The 18,746-nt window shown below is 42.7% G+C and overlaps 1 protein-coding gene across 1 annotated transcript in view; it reads left to right on the top strand.

Moving 5' to 3' along the window:
• LOC139275891 (cystathionine beta-synthase-like protein) overlaps window positions 1-18,746 on the top strand; it is a 65,235-nt gene that overhangs the window by 32,657 nt on the left and 13,832 nt on the right. Inside the window, exons 8-16 of the mRNA XM_070893114.1 lie at window positions 1,317-1,386; window positions 2,231-2,322; window positions 4,037-4,162; window positions 6,375-6,459; window positions 10,971-11,076; window positions 12,552-12,620; window positions 13,786-13,803; window positions 15,716-15,850; window positions 18,047-18,155. Of these exons, the coding sequence (XP_070749215.1) occupies window positions 1,317-1,386; window positions 2,231-2,322; window positions 4,037-4,162; window positions 6,375-6,459; window positions 10,971-11,076; window positions 12,552-12,620; window positions 13,786-13,803; window positions 15,716-15,850; window positions 18,047-18,155 (810 nt within the window). The remainder of the gene's footprint in view (window positions 1-1,316; window positions 1,387-2,230; window positions 2,323-4,036; window positions 4,163-6,374; window positions 6,460-10,970; window positions 11,077-12,551; window positions 12,621-13,785; window positions 13,804-15,715; window positions 15,851-18,046; window positions 18,156-18,746) is intronic.

Here is an 18,746-nt window from a genome sequence, read left to right as displayed (position 1 = left end):
CAAAGCCGGAATGTGGAATTTGCAGGACTTACGAATGTGGGCCCAGCTTGCGCAGTGGTGGTTGCTTTCCTCCAGGAGCATCAAAGCAGCGACCCTGTCTTCCAATGGTGTCAGTGGGTGCAGATTTGCCGGGTCTCCTCCTGTTCGAGTTCTTTCCCATTTGTTGTGTGCCACCTTCCTCTGCAAAGATGAAAACATAACCTTTTAGGGATGGTGTCTTTCTGCTAAGTGGGACATATACATATACATTTACAATTGCAATTCCATTGAATAAATGAAAATATTACTTACACTAACTACTTGACCAAGTTTCTGCCATTTCTTTTTGCACTGGACTCCAGACCTCGAGGTGGCCACCATTGCACAGTAATCTTCTGCAAGTTGGTTCCAGCGTTTCTTCATTTCTTTTGGTGAAACTTTTATGTGACCTCTGCTGGTGTCCACCTCATGCAATCTTGCCTCAATTACAGTAACTAGTGCCTCCACTTCCTCGTGAGAAATTCTTGGTCCTTGAGAGCCGTGTTACATATTGCAGCTCCGATTTTTCCGCTGAGAATTAAAGTTCTCACGCAGCACTCAAAGTTCTCACACACAACTGGCTCTTTACAAAAGGCCAAATGCCGACCGGGAGGTGTACGCGGCATGCGCACCCATAGCAGTCACGTAAAAATCGTATTTTTTTTCACGCATGTGCAGAAGGTGGGGCATCGTTTTTTTCAGCGCAGACAACAGGCTCCATCCCCCAAAGCTAAAGGACAGGCTGCGCAGCACCAATTTCAAAAATTAGAATGGGGAAACTTGCATGTTATTTTTTTGGAGTAGTCGAGGCCAAAGAAAAAGCCGTAACTCTTGAAATACGCCAAAAAACAGCACTGGGGAAAATTGAGCCCTTAGATCCTTTTCTATTTCTTAATTCAACCCAAAAGGTCCCCAGTGGCTGATTACCCCTCTTTAAATCCTTTCTTTTCATTGCAGTGATTTCATTCTAAATCACTAAGGAAACTCCTCCCTCTTTGCCATTTTCCTTATCTGTCCTGTAGACCTTATAACCTGGTATATTTAGTTTGCAGTCCTTACTGTCTTGCAGCTATGTCTCAGTAATGGCTACCATGTCATAGCCAACATAACTTTGATTTTCTCATGGTGGGGACCAGGCCATTTTATTTCAAATAAAGTACAATGAAACTTTCCGTGAGATCCAACTTGATCTTTGGAATATGATCCTATATTACCCCAGGAAATTGTAAGGTTTGTCTATAAATCTGTTGCTTTGATTTAAATAGAAAAGCTAATGTCAATATTTATTTTATCCTCAGTATCAAAATGCTGGCAATCCGTTGGCACATTATGACATTACAGCGGAGGAAATTCTGGATCAGTGTGATGGTAAGTACAATGGATAGTGATTCTTTGCAGGAGCTATTCTTAACTTATTTAAGAACACATAAAGCATGGGGTGTCCCAGTGGTATTGTAGATCATTTGTAGTCATGCAGATAGATTTTGCGCACTAAATGAATCAAAATAGTATCAGTGCTTATTCATGGTTCTTAGTATAGATCAAACAGCTCTGTAACCTTATTGAAATTTAACTTTGCTAAGGTGACTGTTTGCTGATGGTTTGAGCATAACTAGTGCCGCAAGTTCGCACTTTTTCAGATGGCAATACAATATGAAAAAATGATTGAAGGAGTATTTCCAATCAGCTGTGGCTCAGTGGTTAGCACACTTGCCTCTGAGTCAGAATATTGTGGGTTGAAGTCCCACTCCAGGGATTTGAGCATATAAATCTAGGCTGACACTCCAGTGCAGTGCTGAGGGAGTGCTGCACTGTCGGAGGTGCCGCCTTTCGGATGGGACATCAAACCAACGCCCCGTCTGCTCTCGCAGGTCGATGTAAAAGATCCCATGGCACTATTTCAAAGAAGAGCAGGGGCGTTATCCCTGGTGTCCTCAATCAACATAACAAAAACAGATTATCTGGTTATTATCACATTGCTGTTTGTGGGAGACTGCTGTGTGCAAATTGGCTGCCGTGTTTCCACATTACAACAGTAATTGTATTCCAAAAGTATTTCATTGGCTGTAAAGTGCTTTGAGATGTCCGGTGGTCATGAAAGGCATGATAAAAATGCAAGTCTTTCTTTCCAAATCATTGGCTCATTTCTAATTCCGTGATTTGAGACATTGCAACCCTGAGATTGAGATTCTATTTTGTTTTATCTTCTTAGGACAAGTTGATCTTTTGGTAGCAGGCGCTGGAACTGGTGGTACCATCACTGGAATAGCAAGGAAGTTCAGGGAGAAATGTCCCAACTGCCAGGTAATTCATATCATAGAGAACAAATGAATACTGATTGAGTAAAGCCTTCCAGCTGCATTGAATTGTCTATTGTTCTTCAAGATGAAAGAGATACTTGAAAAAGGATGACTTCCTATTGACTTCTTCACCACATACGAAGTGACAGCGCTGATGTAATAAAAAGTTTGCTCTGCCTGCCAAGTAGCTATAATTACTGATGTTAGAGTGATTGGTCTGAATTTCCCGGGGTGGTAGCATGCAAGATCAGTGGTGGGTCAGGTGGGAAAGTTGTTATTTTTGACAGCGGGTCGGGAGCCCACTGTCATCTCACTTTCCCCCCCGGTGTGTCTGTCACTGCGGAGCTGACCCAACCAACAGCGCAGGGGAATCCAATTTTGAGATCATTATCAATTAGTTTAAAGGCACTTATGAGCCTTTTTTCACTTACTTTTTAAATTTCCCTGCACAGCCACGTAATTTACGCAGCTCAGGAATCATGCCTGTCAACCTGAGGAGTGAGGTCAGTGGCCATTGCTCCAGCTGATTACTTGACGGCATGAAAAACAAACCAAAATAAAACATGCTGATTACATTTTGATGGAGACTCTGTTCTACTTGAACAACTACTGGTAAATGTTAATTCAGAAATTCCTAAAGGGATGAAAGTGCTGAACGTTCCTCTTCTACCTTGGATGGTGAGGGAAATACTTTTTTTCACTGGCCATTCTTGGCTGTTTCCTTCCAAATCAACAGTAATTGCAGTGAATTGATCTGCAATATAAAAAATTACATATACCATTTAAATTATTTTTGTTGTTGTTTCTGGTCAGGTTTTTCACACAGTAGACTGCGATTGTCCAGTTACACGTTAAATCAAGTCATCAATCGTAACAATTTCATTCTCATCACTCAATCCACTGCTTCAATTTGCTTTCAGTCCCTGAATATGACTAATTTAATTTTTCAGTCTGAGAATTTGGTGGTGAATTTCTGAAGAAGTTCTCTCACTTGTCCATTGTTAACTTCAACGAAAGAGCTGCAGAAATCCCAGAAAAACATAAGCTCCACTTACACTGTTTGTAAGGTGTTCTGCAGCTCTTCCGCTGGACTTACATAAGATTGTAAGTCCACCCCTTTACAATTATTTTTTAAAATCTGCTTAATTTTATATATTACCTATACACACACATCTTTTATTTGCTCCAGTTACTGATACAAAAGTCTATAGATTTGTGACTAAAGCACAGATGCATTTAAGAGGGAAGCTAGATAAGCACGAGGGAGAAAGGACTAGAAGGATATGCCGATAGCGTTAGATGAAGAGTTGTGGGAGGAGGTTTGTGTGGAGCATAAACGCCGGCCTAGACCGAATGGCCTGTTGCTGTGCTTTAAATTCTATGTAATGGGACAATGACGCACCTCTTTGAAGCCTTACTTGCCTCACTTGCAATGACAGAGATCTGCCCTGCCAGCATTATACTGCACTTAAGGCACATGCAATTCTCAGCAGTGCATTGGTGTAAAATATGCAGCATAATGGCAGTGTACAGGTATTCTAAAACTCCATTAAATCTGACTGAGAACTCACTAATCTAATTTCAAGATCAGAACGAAAGAAACTGGCCTTTTATCTGACCAGGAACTCTGTTATAATTTCATTTAAATTTTGTTCCCAAATAAAAAACTTACGAAAGTATGCCTGGAAAAGATCATCGTTTTTCTTTATTATTGTTAGATCGTTGCTGTTGATCCTGAAGGTTCAAACATGGCTGAACCAGAAGAACTGAACCTAACAGGCGAGACCTCATATGAAGTAGAAGGAATTGGCCATAACTTTATACCCACAGTACTGGATAGAAAGGTACGTCCTTGCATCCCAGAATTGTGATAATGGTTATAAAGCTTGCTCACAGCTTCATATAAAATGAGGACAATGTGACATTTGGGGTTGGCTCAGATTGCGCCTTGGTATACTTAAGGCTGATACCATTTGAAAGTAAATCCAAAATTGGTTTCAGTAAGGATGAGCTGGCGAAGGACCATGCTTGTATTTTATTTTAGAAATTAAAGTCGGCAGCGAGTCTTTCATCAGGCAGCACTCACCACTCATTCGAGCTTCAAATGGTTAAAAACTTGCAGGAGTGCAATGTAAATAACTGACAAGCGACCATTCAGCTAAGTGAGCCTGCTCCTTCTGCAGACCAAGTATAATTTTCCATCACAGACTCTTGGGAAAATGAGCTATGGCCTAGAGGACTGGTTGGCCACTTCTTTTTTTTATTTGTCCCAGGCTGTGGGCTTCATTGGCAAGGCCAGCATTTATTGCCCATCCCTAATTGCCCTTGAGGAGATGATGGTGTGTCGCCTTCTTGAACCGCTGCAGTCCGTGTGGTGAAGGTACTTCCACAGTGCTGTTAAGAGAGGGGGGTTTCCAGGATTTTGACCCAGCGACAATGAAGGAGGGGCGATATATTTCCAAGTCAGGATGGTGTGTAGCTTGGAGGGGAACTTGCAGGTGATGATGCTCCCATGCGCCTGCTGCCCTTATCCTTCTAGGTGGTAGAGGTCGCGAGTTTGGGAGGTGCTGTCGAAGAAGTTGTGGCGAGTTGCTGCAGCGTATCTTGTAGATAGTACACACTACAGCCATGGTGCGCCGGTGGAGGGAATTAATGTTGAAGGTGGTGGATGGGGTGCGAATTGAGCGTGCTGCTCTGTCCTGGATGGTGTCGAGCTTCTTGAGTGTTGTTGGAGCTGCACTCATCCAGGCAAGTGGAGAGTATTCCATCACACTCCTGACTTGTGCCTTGTGCTTTGTTCCAAAGCCTTTGATTCTGCATTGTAGATGATGCATGAGGATAGCATGCTGATTGTTCTCCCTCTGATTTTCCTTCTTTCTGTAGGAAAATAGCTGGCTCTTATCAGTGGTTTGGGAAAGGCAGGCATGAACCCTGCCCAAACATAGCATATACACTAAAGATACAAAGATGAGTGGGAAAGCAAATTGTGAGGAGGACACAAAAAATTTGCAAAGAGTTATAGACAGGCAATGTGAATGGGCAAAAATTTGGCAGATGGAATATGTGGGAAAATGTGAAGTTATCCACTTTGGCAGAAAAAATAGAAGAACAAATTATAATTTAAATGGAGAAAAATTGCAAAGTGCTGCAGTACAGAGGGACCGGGTCCTTGTACATGAAACACAAAAAGTGAGTATGCAGGTACAGCAAGTAATCAGGGAGGCAAAAGGAATGTTGGCCTTTATTGCAAGTGGGATAGAGTATAAAAGCAGAGGAGTCCTGCCACAACTATACAGGATATTGGTGAGGCTACACCGAGAATATTGTGTACAGTTTGGTCTCTGTATTTAAGGAAGGATATACTTGCATTGGAGGCTGTTCAGAGAAGGTTCATTAGGTTGATTCCGGAGATGAGGGGGTTGACTTATGAAGATAGGTTGAGTAGTTTGAGCCGATACTCATTGGAGTTCAGAAGAATGAGAGATGATCTTATTGAAACTATAAGATAATGAGGGGGCTCAACACGGTGGATGCAGAGAGGATATTTCCACTCATGGGGAAACTAAAACTAGAGGACACAGTTTCGGAATAAGGGGCCGCCCATTTAAAACTGAGATGAGGAGGAATTTCTTCTCTCAGAGGGTTGTAAACCTGTGGAATTCTCTGCCCCAAAGAGCTGTGAAGGCTGGGTTATTGAATATATTTAAGGCAGAGATTAACAGAATTTTGAGCGATAAGGGAATAAAGGGTTATGAGAAGCAGGCAGGGAAGTGGAGCTGAGTCCATGATCAGATCAGCCATGATATTAAATGGCGGAGCAGGCTTGAGGGACCAGGTGGCCTAATCCTGCTCCTATTTATTATGTCCTTATGTTCTTATGTAACTACAGCCCATATTCTTTGCTTTTAATTAAATGCTCCTTGTGGCAAATTGACAATTTCTCAGAGAACTGATTAGACTGAAGGGCTAAGAAAATTTTGATTTGGGCTTTTAGCTTAATTGTTCAACGCAAGACTGCCCCGTATAATAGTGACAAGAATGTTCTTTCTCAATCAGGTGATTGACAAATGGGTGAAGACTAACGATACGGAAGCTTTCGCAATGGCTCGAAAGTTGATCAGAAAAGAAGGATTGCTGTGTGGTAAACCATGCTTCAGATAATATTTACATGACTTTCTTTTGTGTTTATCTCAAGCGAGATTCACAACATGAGTCTTTCCAACAGTACCATTTCCAGAACAATGGTGGGAACTGTGGGGCATATTGCTGCTTGATCACAAGAGGATGGGTGTAATGTGCCTGATAAGGATGTTCTGAAACCAGTCTTAAGCACAACTGGTGGGTGAGCGATCTCTCACGTTATGCTATTTTTGACCAGAGTAGCTGGTGTTACTCATATTGTATACAATCATTACAAGTAGGTTTTGTAAGAGAAAAGTTGCCCGAGGGATAATTGAGCCTTAATGGCAGTCATTATTTTAAAGTATGTCTCTGTACTTGTGTTATGTTGCATCACATGTTGGAGCACTCGTACCCCAATCTGCGAAATATTGAGCAGTAAGTCATCTGTTCATTTGTAGCAGCTACCTATGAGGGGAAGAATTGGATGGGAATTCCTCTCATGGAGTTATTATCATTAATTAAATGGCCCACCAAAGACAATTGTACATTGACAGAAGTATCTTCTCCAAGGTTTTCAATATATGTCAGTCCTTCATGTAGTTCTGAAAAAAAAAAGTGGGCTTAGTGAGGAAGCTGAAGGTTTGCTAGTCTCCTGTCAGTCACCTCAACATCTGACAAGATTACTGTCTGACAGAAAACTGGAGTTTTGAGAGTCACTAGCAGTATTACGGTGTGCAATATTTTGCAAAAATGACAAACTAGTACTCTCATCATGCAAGACCTTTTGTAAAACTCAGTTCCTCTTGTTTAATTTTCAGGGTCGGGTTGGGAAGATCAGGAAACCAGAATCTAGAAGCCACTTAAAAGCTCGTCGTATGGAACTGATTGTGTGACTTCTGATGACATCAGTGTTGCATAATACCAATTAATTGGCATTCATTTTGAAAACATTAACCTTTCCAAGCCCAAATTCAAACAAAGTATATTATACGCATACAGGCACATGGAAGGAAAGGCGGGAAAGACGACCCAGCCCCTCAATGCTCAGCCCCATCCACTAGTGATAGTAACATTTAACCGGCACGGGTGCAAAATGAATGTAGCGGATTGGCCACCTGTATACACCCCGCCTGATTGTCCTTTCCATTGACTTCACTGCGTTCCCGTTGAAGCTGAACTTTACCCCCATTAACTCCTGGTGGAGGCAAAAAACAGTGTCATCTTCATATGCATCGTCTATAAATTGAATACATTTAGGTTTGAGATGACTGTGTTAATTCTTTTGGAATATTTTCATGATAGTAATTGTAATGTCTTTGCTCCATGGGTTATTTGTTTGAGAATTCTTAGAAACACATTGCTATTAAGAACTACTTGGTTTATTAAAAAAGGTTTAACAATCACACTACAAATTACCAGTTCATCCACTAGGTTCACAACTGCATACCTCATCATGGATTACCTAGAATCAACTGACTGGGGTTTTATTGAGTCTTGTGAACATCACGTGACTGGCTGAGCCACTCACAATTCAACAGCTCTATAACTATTTAAGATAGAACTTTAAATCAAGTACCCACTTTTTGTAAGGGCACTAGAACTCACAAACATCCAAATCAATTGGGAACCTTGCCAAATCAAATAAAAATTCTGTTCCCATGGGTGATGATGCACTCCAGTTCTTCTGGTGCCCAACTCTCGTGGAAGGTCGTAAGTGTACGGTAGACACTGTGTGCTCCATCGCCAGGGACACCCGGCACGAATATACCTGTGGAAGAGAGTCAGGCAGTCGGGCTGAATTACCCCATCGACCGTCCGCTGGCTGGACCGGTTAATGGCCACCTTGAAGGAGGCCCTCCAAACTTCCCCCCCTCCCCTCCGACATCATCATCATCACATGCAGTCCCTCGAAATCGAGGAAGACTTGCTTCAACTCCAAAAGTGAGTTCTCAGGTGATTGAACAGTCCAATTCGGGAATTACAGTCTCTGCCGCAGGTGCAACAGTCGTTGAAGGAAAGGGCGAGTGGGGAGTCTGGTTTGCTGCATGCTCCTTCCACTGCCTGCGGTTGTTTTCTGCATGCTCTCGGTGACTAGACTCGAGATATTGAGCGCCCCCCCGGATGCTCTTCCTTGACTTAGAATGGTCTTTGACCAGGGACTCCCAGGTGTCAATGGGGACGTTGCTCTTTATCAAGGAGGCTTTGAGGGTGTCCTTGAAATGTTTCCTCTGCCCACCTGGGGCTCGCTTGCCACATAGGTGTGCAGAGTAGAGCGGTTGCTTTGGGAGTCTTGCGTCCGGCATGCGGACAATGTGGCCCACCCAACAGAGCTGGTTGAGTGTGGTCAGTGCTTCGATGCTGGGGATGTTGGCCTGATCGAGAACACTGACGTTGGTGCGTCTGTCCTCCCAGGTGATTTGCAGGATCTTGCGGAGGCATCATTGGTGGTATTTCTCCAGTGATTTGAGGTGTCTACTGTATATGGTCCATGTCTCTGAGCCATACAGGAGGGCGGGTATCACGACAGCCCTGTAGACCATAAGCTTGGTGCCAGATTTGAGGGCCTGATCTTTGAACACTCTCTTCCTCAGGCAGCCGAAGGCTGCACTGGCGCACTGGAGGCGGTGTTGAATCTTGTCGCTGATGTCTGCCCTTGCTGATAATAGGCTCCCGAGGTATGGAAAGTGGTCCATGTTGTCCAGGGCCGCGCTGCGGATCTTGATGACTGGGGGGCAGTGCTGTGTGGCGGGGTCAGGTTGATGGAGGACCTTTGTCTTGTGGATGTTTAGTGTAAGGCATATGCTTTCGTACGCCTCAGTGAAGATGTTGACGATGACTTGGAGTTCAGCCTCGGAATGTGCACAGATGCAAGCGTCGTTCGCGTACTGTAGTTCGACGACAGAGGATGGGACCTTCGATCTGGCCCGGAGGCGATGAAGGTTGTACAGGTTCTGACTGGTTCTATAATTTAGTTCCACTCCAGCTGGAAGGAGCACTTCAAAGATCTCCTTAATCGAGATTCTGCCTTTGACACGAGTGTCCTCGACTCCATCCCACAGCATGCTACCCACCACCATCTCAGCAAAACCCCAGCCCTGCATGAGGTTGAAAAGGCTACCCATCAGCTCAAGAACAACAAGGCATCGGGAGTGGATGGAATCCCTGCTGAGGTACTAAAAAGAAGCACTATTGGCACGAATGCATGACCTCATCTCTCTCATCTGGAAGAAGGAGAGCTTGCCGGGAGATCTCAGAGATGCAGTAATTGTGACCATTTTTTAAAAAGGAGACAAGTCCGACTGCGGCAATTAAAGAGGAATATCCCTGTTGTCAGCCACAGGGAAAGTCATCGCTAGAATCCTCCTCAACCGTCTTCTCCCTGTGGCTGAGGAGCTCCTCCCGGATTCACAGTACAGATTCCGTCCACTATGGGGCACAATGGACATGATCTTTACGCGCAACAACTGCAAGAGAAATGCAGGGAACAGCACCAACCCTTGTACATGGCCTTCTTTGGCCTTTGGCCTTTGATACTGTTAACCACGAGGGACTATGGAGCATCCTTCTCCAATTCGGCTGCCCCCAAAAGTTTGTCACCATCCTCCGCCTGCTCCACAATGGCATGGAGCCATGATCCTGACAACGGGTCCATCACAGACCCAATCAACGTCTGAACAGGAGTCAAGCAGTGCTGTGTCATCGCGCCAACCCTCTTCTCGATCTTTCTTGCTGCAATGCTCCACCTCATACTCCCCTCCTTACCGGGTGCCCAAAGATCAGGAGCGTGGTTCTGAAGTGCAGCCAAAAATCGAGGAGCAGCCCCTTCAAATAATGGAAGTGGGGCTGCAACCTCACATACTGTACATACACATGGATCACGGACTCCTCCAGACCGCAGAAATTGCAGGCAGCCTGGGAGTCCATAAACCGACTTAAAAACTTATTGCACAGCACTGCCCCGTGCAACACCCTCCAAGCCAAGTCCCCAATAAATAAAGGGAGGACTCCTACGTAGAGAGGGGATCCCCTCCAGTGGGGACTCCCGCCTCCTCTGGATGGCAAGATGGTGCGCCATCAACAGCTCTACAAACCTGTCAGCATACTTACGGGTGCATATATTGCAGTAATATTACATTTCATACATATACTGGGGGTACATAAAAAACTGAAGAACTTCCATTTATCACAGCACCCCCAGCACTAAATCTGCTCTGATCCACTCTGCAGTAAAGGTCCTTGCTACTTTTAAGCAGTTTGCTTACAGTCAACATTTTGCTCGAAAACCTGGTATGGCTGTTCTCAGATCAGTTACATTTCTTATCACAGTGTTCTTGAGCTAAATAGAATTTAGTATTTTACAGACAACTTGAAACAAAAGATGAATTTGAATGATGGCGGCACTATTTGTAGTAAAAAGTTCGATACAATGCAGCCCAGTGTTGGCTTGAATTCAATAACAAGTGCCAATGTCTTTAGTGCAATTGGAGTCAATGACGAACATGAGTAATACTTTTGTTTCCTGTTGTGTAGGTGGCAGTTCTGGCAGTGCCATGTGTGCAGCTGTGACAGTGGCCAAAGATCTGAAAGAAGGGCAGCGCTGTGTTGTGATTCTCCCAGACTCCGTCCGAAATTACATGCAAGTCCTCAATCAGCACTGAAGCAATTAACACTTCACACTGATCTACCTAACACTGGAACATTCGTAATGCACTTACCCCTTAACTAAAGGCCTCGGTTGCTGTACCATACACCTCTGTGCCTCCATCATGCCAGCCCAGCTCTGGGATTTTAGTGGAATTGAACCCTATTCTAACTGGCGAGCAAGAGAAGCCCAAAAAAATGCTTATAGGGAAAAAATCTATACCAACATCCCAGAACAAGTGAATGGTTCTATTAAAATTATTGGTCCCATAAGAATAAATATCATGTTTTTGGGCTCCCTGCCTTGAGTAACATGCTGGGAGCACATACTGTACTATTAGAGTGCAGAGAATAGTGTGCCTATACACATTCTGTCTAATTTTCCATCCATTTAAATTAATCCTCTGTGACCAATTTTTGTATTTTGTTCCTGGCTACTCTGTCCCATCACAGGAGTGAAATAGCAGAGAATTATCCCCATAGTTTTTCACTACTTTGTGTAGGAAGATACCTGGCCAACAGTTGTCCAAGTGTCCTAGTTGTATTTATACACCCAAAGTGCAGGGAGTCACAAGTGCAGACTTACCACCATGCGGCAGTGAAGTTTGTTAAAGCATTACTGAGAGTAAACCATGAGCAAGCCAGGAACAGAGATTTAGCCCAGTTGATACCAAACTTAGATCACAAAATGTTGAAGATTGTAGGAGGAAGGGAAGCCTGATGGAGATCATTCTGAGGTCCTGGGAAGAGGAAGTTGGAGGAGATTGTGCATTTAGCCTTCATTTCAATGAGGGTAGCCAGCTGTCCTGGATTGTCCTGGCGTCTCCAGTAATTAAAGATCAATCTCTGAGATACTGATAATCCACCTGTTGCACTCTAGTCGCCGCTGGGCCCGAAAGTGTACAAGACTTCCATTTACCGTACAAGATTTTGCATCGATAAGCTGGTGCCTGGTGACAATCCCTGACCCACGAGGAAGGAAATTCCCCTCCATGGAATTTCTCTAGCACTGATTTCTTGCCTGCGCTCTGTCTGCCCACCATCGGCTTTTGCAGCAGGTCAAGGCTATAGGTTTGGCCCGATGGAGGCAAACTCATCCTGTGGTTTGTGAACCATGACCCGGTTCCACATGCCGCGGCTTTTCCCAGCGACTTTCTCCCAAACTCTCCCACTCCCAGTGGCTGTGGGAAGTCACATGACGTCACTTGATACATCCAGCCAGAGTTGATAACCCTAATTTCAACACAGTGAGGAACAACATGCGTGAAACCAAAGATGCATAATGGGAAGGTTATAAGGGTTGATAAAAAATATATTGAATAAAAAAAACTTAGACAATGTTACTGAAATTTAGGAAGATTTTTGATACCAGATTATTGTGTGCACCAATAACAATCTGTGAACTAATCATTAGGTAGCTTTTGGATTTCTGTAAACTATTTATTTGTTCTTTAACCTGCGCTGATACAGGTCAAGATTTCTCAGTGACAATTGGATGGAACAGAAGGGGTTTCTGCGTGCAGACTGTGAGCAAGAAAGGTACAGAATCAAAGTTAACTGACTGCTTCTCCGATGTGCTGAGGTATCAGTAATCAAAAGATTCTCTGTCTCACTTATCAGGTAATGATTGTAAACAAAGATTTTCATACATAGGAATAGGTCAACATCTCAGAAAGCAACACCTCCACCTTAAAATTATAGAAATATTATTTTAATGGTGGATCTGAATAAAATATTGGTGGATTTATCAGATATACCTCACCTCAGGTTTCCAGATGTAGGTATTCCACTGATACAGCAATCGAAATACCAGGAATAGCAATGACTGCTAAATGTTCAAAATGTGAGTATTTCACTTAGTCTTATAAACTCCGAAACCATCTGACCCAATTAAAACCTCCCTATGGCTATAATGAAGAATTCTACGACTACAGAACATCAAAGGGCAAAAAACGTTAGTGGGAGTTGTGTACAGACCTCCAAACAGTAGTAGTGATGTTAGGGAGGGCATCAAACAGGAAATTAGGGGTGCATGCAATAAAAGTGCAGCAGTTATAATGGGTGACTTTAATATGCACATAGATTGGGCTAACCAAACTGGAAGCAATACGGTGGAGGAGGAATTCCTGGAGTGCATAAGGGATGGTTTTCTAGACCAATATGTCGAGGAACCAACTAGGGGGAAGCCATCTTAGATTGGGTGTTGTGTAATTGAGAGAGGATTAATTGTGCGAGGCCCCTTGGGGAAGAGTGACCATAATATGGTGGAATTCTGCATTAGGATGGAGAATGAAACAGTTAATTCAGAGACCATGGTCCAGAACTTAAAGAAGGCTAACTTTGAAGGTATAAGGCATGAATTGGCTAGGATAGATTGGCGAATGATACTTAAGGGGTTGACTGTGGATGGGCAATGGCAGACATTTAGAGACCGCATGGATGAACTACAACAATTGTACATTCCTGTCTGGCGTAAAAATAAAAAAGGGAAGGTGGCTCAACCGTGGCTATCAAGGGAAATCAGGGATAGTATTAAAGCCAAGGAAGTGGCATACAAATTGGCCAGAAATAGCAGCGAACCCGGGGACTGGGAGAAATTTAGAACTCAGTAGAGGAGGACAAAGGGTTTGATTAGGGCAGGGAAAATGCAGTACGAGAAGAAGCTTGCAGGGAACATTAAGACGGATTGCAAAAGTTTCTATAGATATGTAAAAAGAAAAAGGTTAGTAAAGACAAACATAGGTCCCCTGCAGTCAGAATCAGGGGAAGTCATAACGGGGAATAGAGAAATGGCGGACCAATTGAACAAGTACTTTGGTTCGGTATTCACTAAGGATGACACAAACAACCTTCCGGATATAAAAGGGGTCAGAGGGTCTAGTAAGGAGGAGGAACTGAGGGAAATCCTTATTAGTCGGTAAATTGTGTTGTGGAAATTGATGGGATTGAAAGCCGATAAATCCCCAGGGCTTATTGGACTGCATCCCAGAGTACTTAAGGAGGTGGCCTTGGAAATAGCGAATGCATTGACAGTAATTTTCCAACATTCCATTGACTCTGGATCAGTTCCTATCAAGTGGAGGGTAGCCAATGTAACCCCACTTTTTAAAAAAGGAGGGAGAGAGAAAACAGGGAATTATAGACCAGTCAGCCTGACATCGGAAGTGGGTAAAATGATGGAATCAATTATTAAAGATATCATAGCAGTGCATTTGGAAAGAGGTGACATGATAGGTCCAAGTCAGCATGGATTTGTGAAAGGGAAATCATGCTTGACAAATCTTCTGGAATTTTTTGAGGATATTTCCAGTAGAGTGGACAAGGGAGAACCAGTTGATGTGGTGTATTTGGACTTTCAGAAAGCTTTCGACTTGGGTCCCACACAAGAGATTAATGTGCAAAGTTAAAGCACATGGGATTGGGGGTAGTGTGCTGACATGGATTGAGAACTGGTTGTCAGACAGGAAGCAAAGAGTAGGAGTAAATGGGGACTTTTCAGAATGGCAGGCAGTGACTAGTGGGGTACTGCAAGGTTCTGTGCTGGGGCCCCAGCTGTTTACACTGTACATTAATGATTTAGACGAGGGGATTAAATGTAGTAGCTCCAAATTTGCGGATGACACTAAGTTGGGTGGCAGTGTGAGCTGCGAGGAGGATGCTATGAGGCTGCAGAGCGACTTGGATAGGTTAGGTGAGTGGGAAAATGCATGGCAGATGAAGTATAATGTGGATAAATGTGAGGTTATCCACTTTGGTGCTAAAAACAGAGAGACAGACTATTATCTGAATGGTGACAGATTAGGAAAAGGGGAGGTACAATGAGACCTGGGTGTCATGGTACATCAGTCATTGAAGGTTGGCATGCAGGTACAGCAGGCGGTTAAGAAAGCAAATGGCATGTTGGCCTTCATAGCGAGGGGATTTGAGTACAGGGGCAGGGAGGTGTTGCTACAGTTGTACAGGGCCTTGGTGAGGCCACACTTGGAGTATTGTGTACAGTTTTGGTCTCCTAACCTGAGGAAGGACATTCTTGCTATTGAGGGAGTGCAGCGAAGGTTCACCAGACTGATTCCCGGGATGGCGGGACTGACCTATTAAGAAAGATTGGATCAACTGGGCTTGTATTCACTGGAGTTCAGACGAATGAGAGGGGACCTCATAGAAACGTTTAAAATTCTGATGGGTTTAGACAGGTTAGATGCAGGAAGAATGTTCCCAATGTTGGGGAAGTCCAGAACCAGGGGTCACAGTCTAAGGATAAGCCATTTAGGACCGAGATGAGGAGAAACTTCTTCACCCAGAGAGTGGTGAACCTGTGGAATTCTCTACCACAGAAAGTTGTTGAGGCCAATTCACTAAATATATTCAAAAAGGAGTTAGATAAAGTCCTTACTACTAGAGGGATCAAGGGGTATGGCGAGAAAGCAGGAATAGGGTACTGAAGTTGCATGTTCAGCCATGAACTCATTGAATGGCGGTGCAGGCTAGAAGGGCCGAATGGCTTACTCCTGCACCTATTTTCTATGTTTCTATGTTTACAAGAGATGATAATGGGATGACAGGAAGGGTTGTGGTACTTTATCTCAAGTCTTTTGATAATTGAATTGATTTGTGGTTTCTTTTGGTTTTTGTAGTTGGTGGAATAAACCGATCAATCAAATGAAGCTTCCCACAGCTCTGACTGTCCTTCCCACAATCACCTGCCAGGACATCATGCAGATCCTCAAAGCGAAGTACTTGGACAATGCAGTGGTCGTTGACTCCAGTGGGTAGGTACTGCCTTTAATATTAATTTATGGTGAAAGTGACAATTTTCTAAGAAGAAATAATTAATTGCACCACAAACGTAGCTAAAGGATATTTTAACGTTGATATAGAATTCACATGCAAATGGTATAAAATCTATACAAAAGCCAAATACTGCAAATGCAGGAAATCTGAAATAAAAACAGAAAATGCTGGAAATGCTCAGCATTGGTGGAGAGAGAAACAGAGTTAACGTTTTAAGTCGCTGACTTTATATCAGAATAAAATGTATGCTTCAGTTCCCTATTACTCTATGTAATTATTTTCATCATTTGTGTATAACAAGAATTTTTAAGAGCTTTTTCAAATGGAATCTATCAACTACTGGCAGCCTGTGACTGATCGCAACTTCAGGATTTAACGTATGCGCAGCCCAAAGTGGAAATCCTAAAGTTGCGGTCTATCATTCACTGCTCCCCCTCAGGGTGCGCTGTGTGCTGCCCCCACCACATGTGCCCGTCGCCCCACATGATTTGAGAGCAATCAGTGAAATTTCTCCAATAATGGAAACGGACAAAAATGTTGGCTCTTCTGCAGTAATTTTGCTGGTAAATATCCCGTTAAAAGTTAGACCCAAAGGAATTAGGTGTAACTGGGGTTTTAACAGCATATTGACTGCTAAGCCAAGGTTATGGCCCTGAAAACCTACTTTTAATTTTGTTCAGTGACAAATTTACCAAATTTAATAAGAATTAAAATTTTTAAGATTTAAAAAAAATGTACTTTTTAAAAAACAAGTTTGCCTACCTTTATTCCAGGTTTGCCTTTTTTCCCAATGAGAAAGCCCCCATCTTTGTTTTGCTTTCTCTAACATTTTTGAAAAGTTAACATTTTAAGAGCTTACCCACTTCCTGGTTGTCTGTGCGAATTCTGCATTTCGATTGGCTGTTTAGACAGTTTGTTGATGTCACAGCAGCTCACACTATGGGATTCCCACTAAGCTGATTTGAATTGCGCATTGGAAAACCCAAACTTCTCGACACAGAGATTGTGAGATCTTTGTGCGAAGCTTACTTCGGGACCAGCAGCGAACATCTTTGCTTTGTTACTGATTCCTGGCAACTAATATTTTTGTAATATTTTATAGATTTGTATAAGTTTGGAATTTATAATGTGTAGATGATAGATAAATAGATAGATAAATAGATAGATAGATAGTAATGCGAAAAAAGTGTTTGAAACATTCTGCTTTCCTGAGCAATTGCCAAAATGACTTCACGCGATCTTTCCCATTACCTTCAATCAGTCCAAGCTATTTACAACTGCAGACCTTATGAAATAAATTATCTTCTCTGCAGCTTGTGCACAACTTTCTTATCCCATTGTTCGCAGAATAGCAGCAAGAATGAAACTCTTCAGCGCCTATTTAAAATATGTCAGTGTCACTGTGGCTCAGTGGGCAGCACTCTCTCCTCTGAGTCAAAAAGTTATGGGTTCAAGTCCCTCTCCAGGGATTTGAGCACAAAATAGCAAGGCTTACACTCCAGCACATTGCTGAGGGAGTGCTACACTGTCGGAGGTGCTGCCTTTCGGATGAAACGTTAAACTGAGGCCCCGTCTGATCTCTTAAGTGAAGAAGAGCAGGGGAGTTATCTCTGGTGTCCTGGCCAATATTTATCTCTCAATCAACATAACAAAAACAGGTTATCTGGTCATTATCATATTGCTGTCTGTGCCACGTTTCCTACATTACAACAATGACTACACCCCAAAAGTACTCCATTGGCTGGAAAGTGCTTTAAGACGTCAGGTGGTCGTGAAAGGCGCTATATAAATCAAAGTCTTTTTTTCTTTAAATAGAAGCATTTAAATTTGAGGCTGGTTTCCAGCTTTGATCAAAAACAGAGCGAGGCTCATATGATTTATTATGGACATCCATTATATGACTGACATGAAATATTACACTGCTTGATTGTGAAAATACTTGGACATTAATGGAATGAAGTTTATTGTCTGGTGTTTGACAATTCCAGTTTTCTGATTGTAATGACAAAACACAGTGAGAGCCAGCTGGAAATCACTTTCAACACTGTCAATAGTTCCGCAATGTGACACCATACAGCTGGTTTGCTTTTGAAATACAAACCTGTTGCAGACTATCAGTGTGACTGGTATTTTCACATGTAAATGGCTAATCATTGTTCTTAATTTGTCTGCAGCATTGTGTTGGGTATAGTCACTCTGGGAAATATTACATCATCAGCTGATGAAGGAAAACTGCAGCTCACCGATCCAGTCTCTAAAATCATTTACAAGCAGTTCAAAAAGGTAGGGGATTCTCCATGTGACCCGCATGTACATTCTGTGAGGTTGGAATCGCTTTGATTTAACTGAGCAGTATATTTATGAAATACTTATTAACCATTGTTTTAATGCAGATTTATCTATCACTGGATATGGTTAGAAAATAAAATTCAAATTTAAAGCTTAATACGTTTGTGACAATTTGTGACAATTAAGGTAACATCAATTTAAAACTCTTCAATGAAAAGTTATCCCTTGAATGACAAATTAAATAAGTCGGACCTTTATTCGAAGGTATTCTGGTTTCTTTTTGTACATCAAGGCTCTTTACGAACATAAGAACGTAAGAATTCGGCCCCTTGAGCCTACTCCTCCATTCAATAAGATCATGGCTGATCTTCTATCTCAACTCCACTTTCCTGCACTATCCCCATATCCCTTGATTCTCTTAATATCCAAAAATCTATCAAGCTATCGATTAAACAGTTAATATCTGGGTAGTCAGAGGCCATGTTATAAAACGTTTACACAAAAATCACTGACAATTCAAAAATAACCCCAATTTTTTTCTCTAACATGAACTGGTTCCACTGGATGGGTCATCGAGGAATAGAC

The sequence above is a fragment of the Pristiophorus japonicus genome, chromosome 11 (genome assembly GCF_044704955.1).
Source record: "Pristiophorus japonicus isolate sPriJap1 chromosome 11, sPriJap1.hap1, whole genome shotgun sequence".
NCBI lineage: Eukaryota > Metazoa > Chordata > Chondrichthyes > Pristiophoridae > Pristiophorus > Pristiophorus japonicus.
This window is presented reverse-complemented; position numbering and strand designations above follow the sequence as displayed.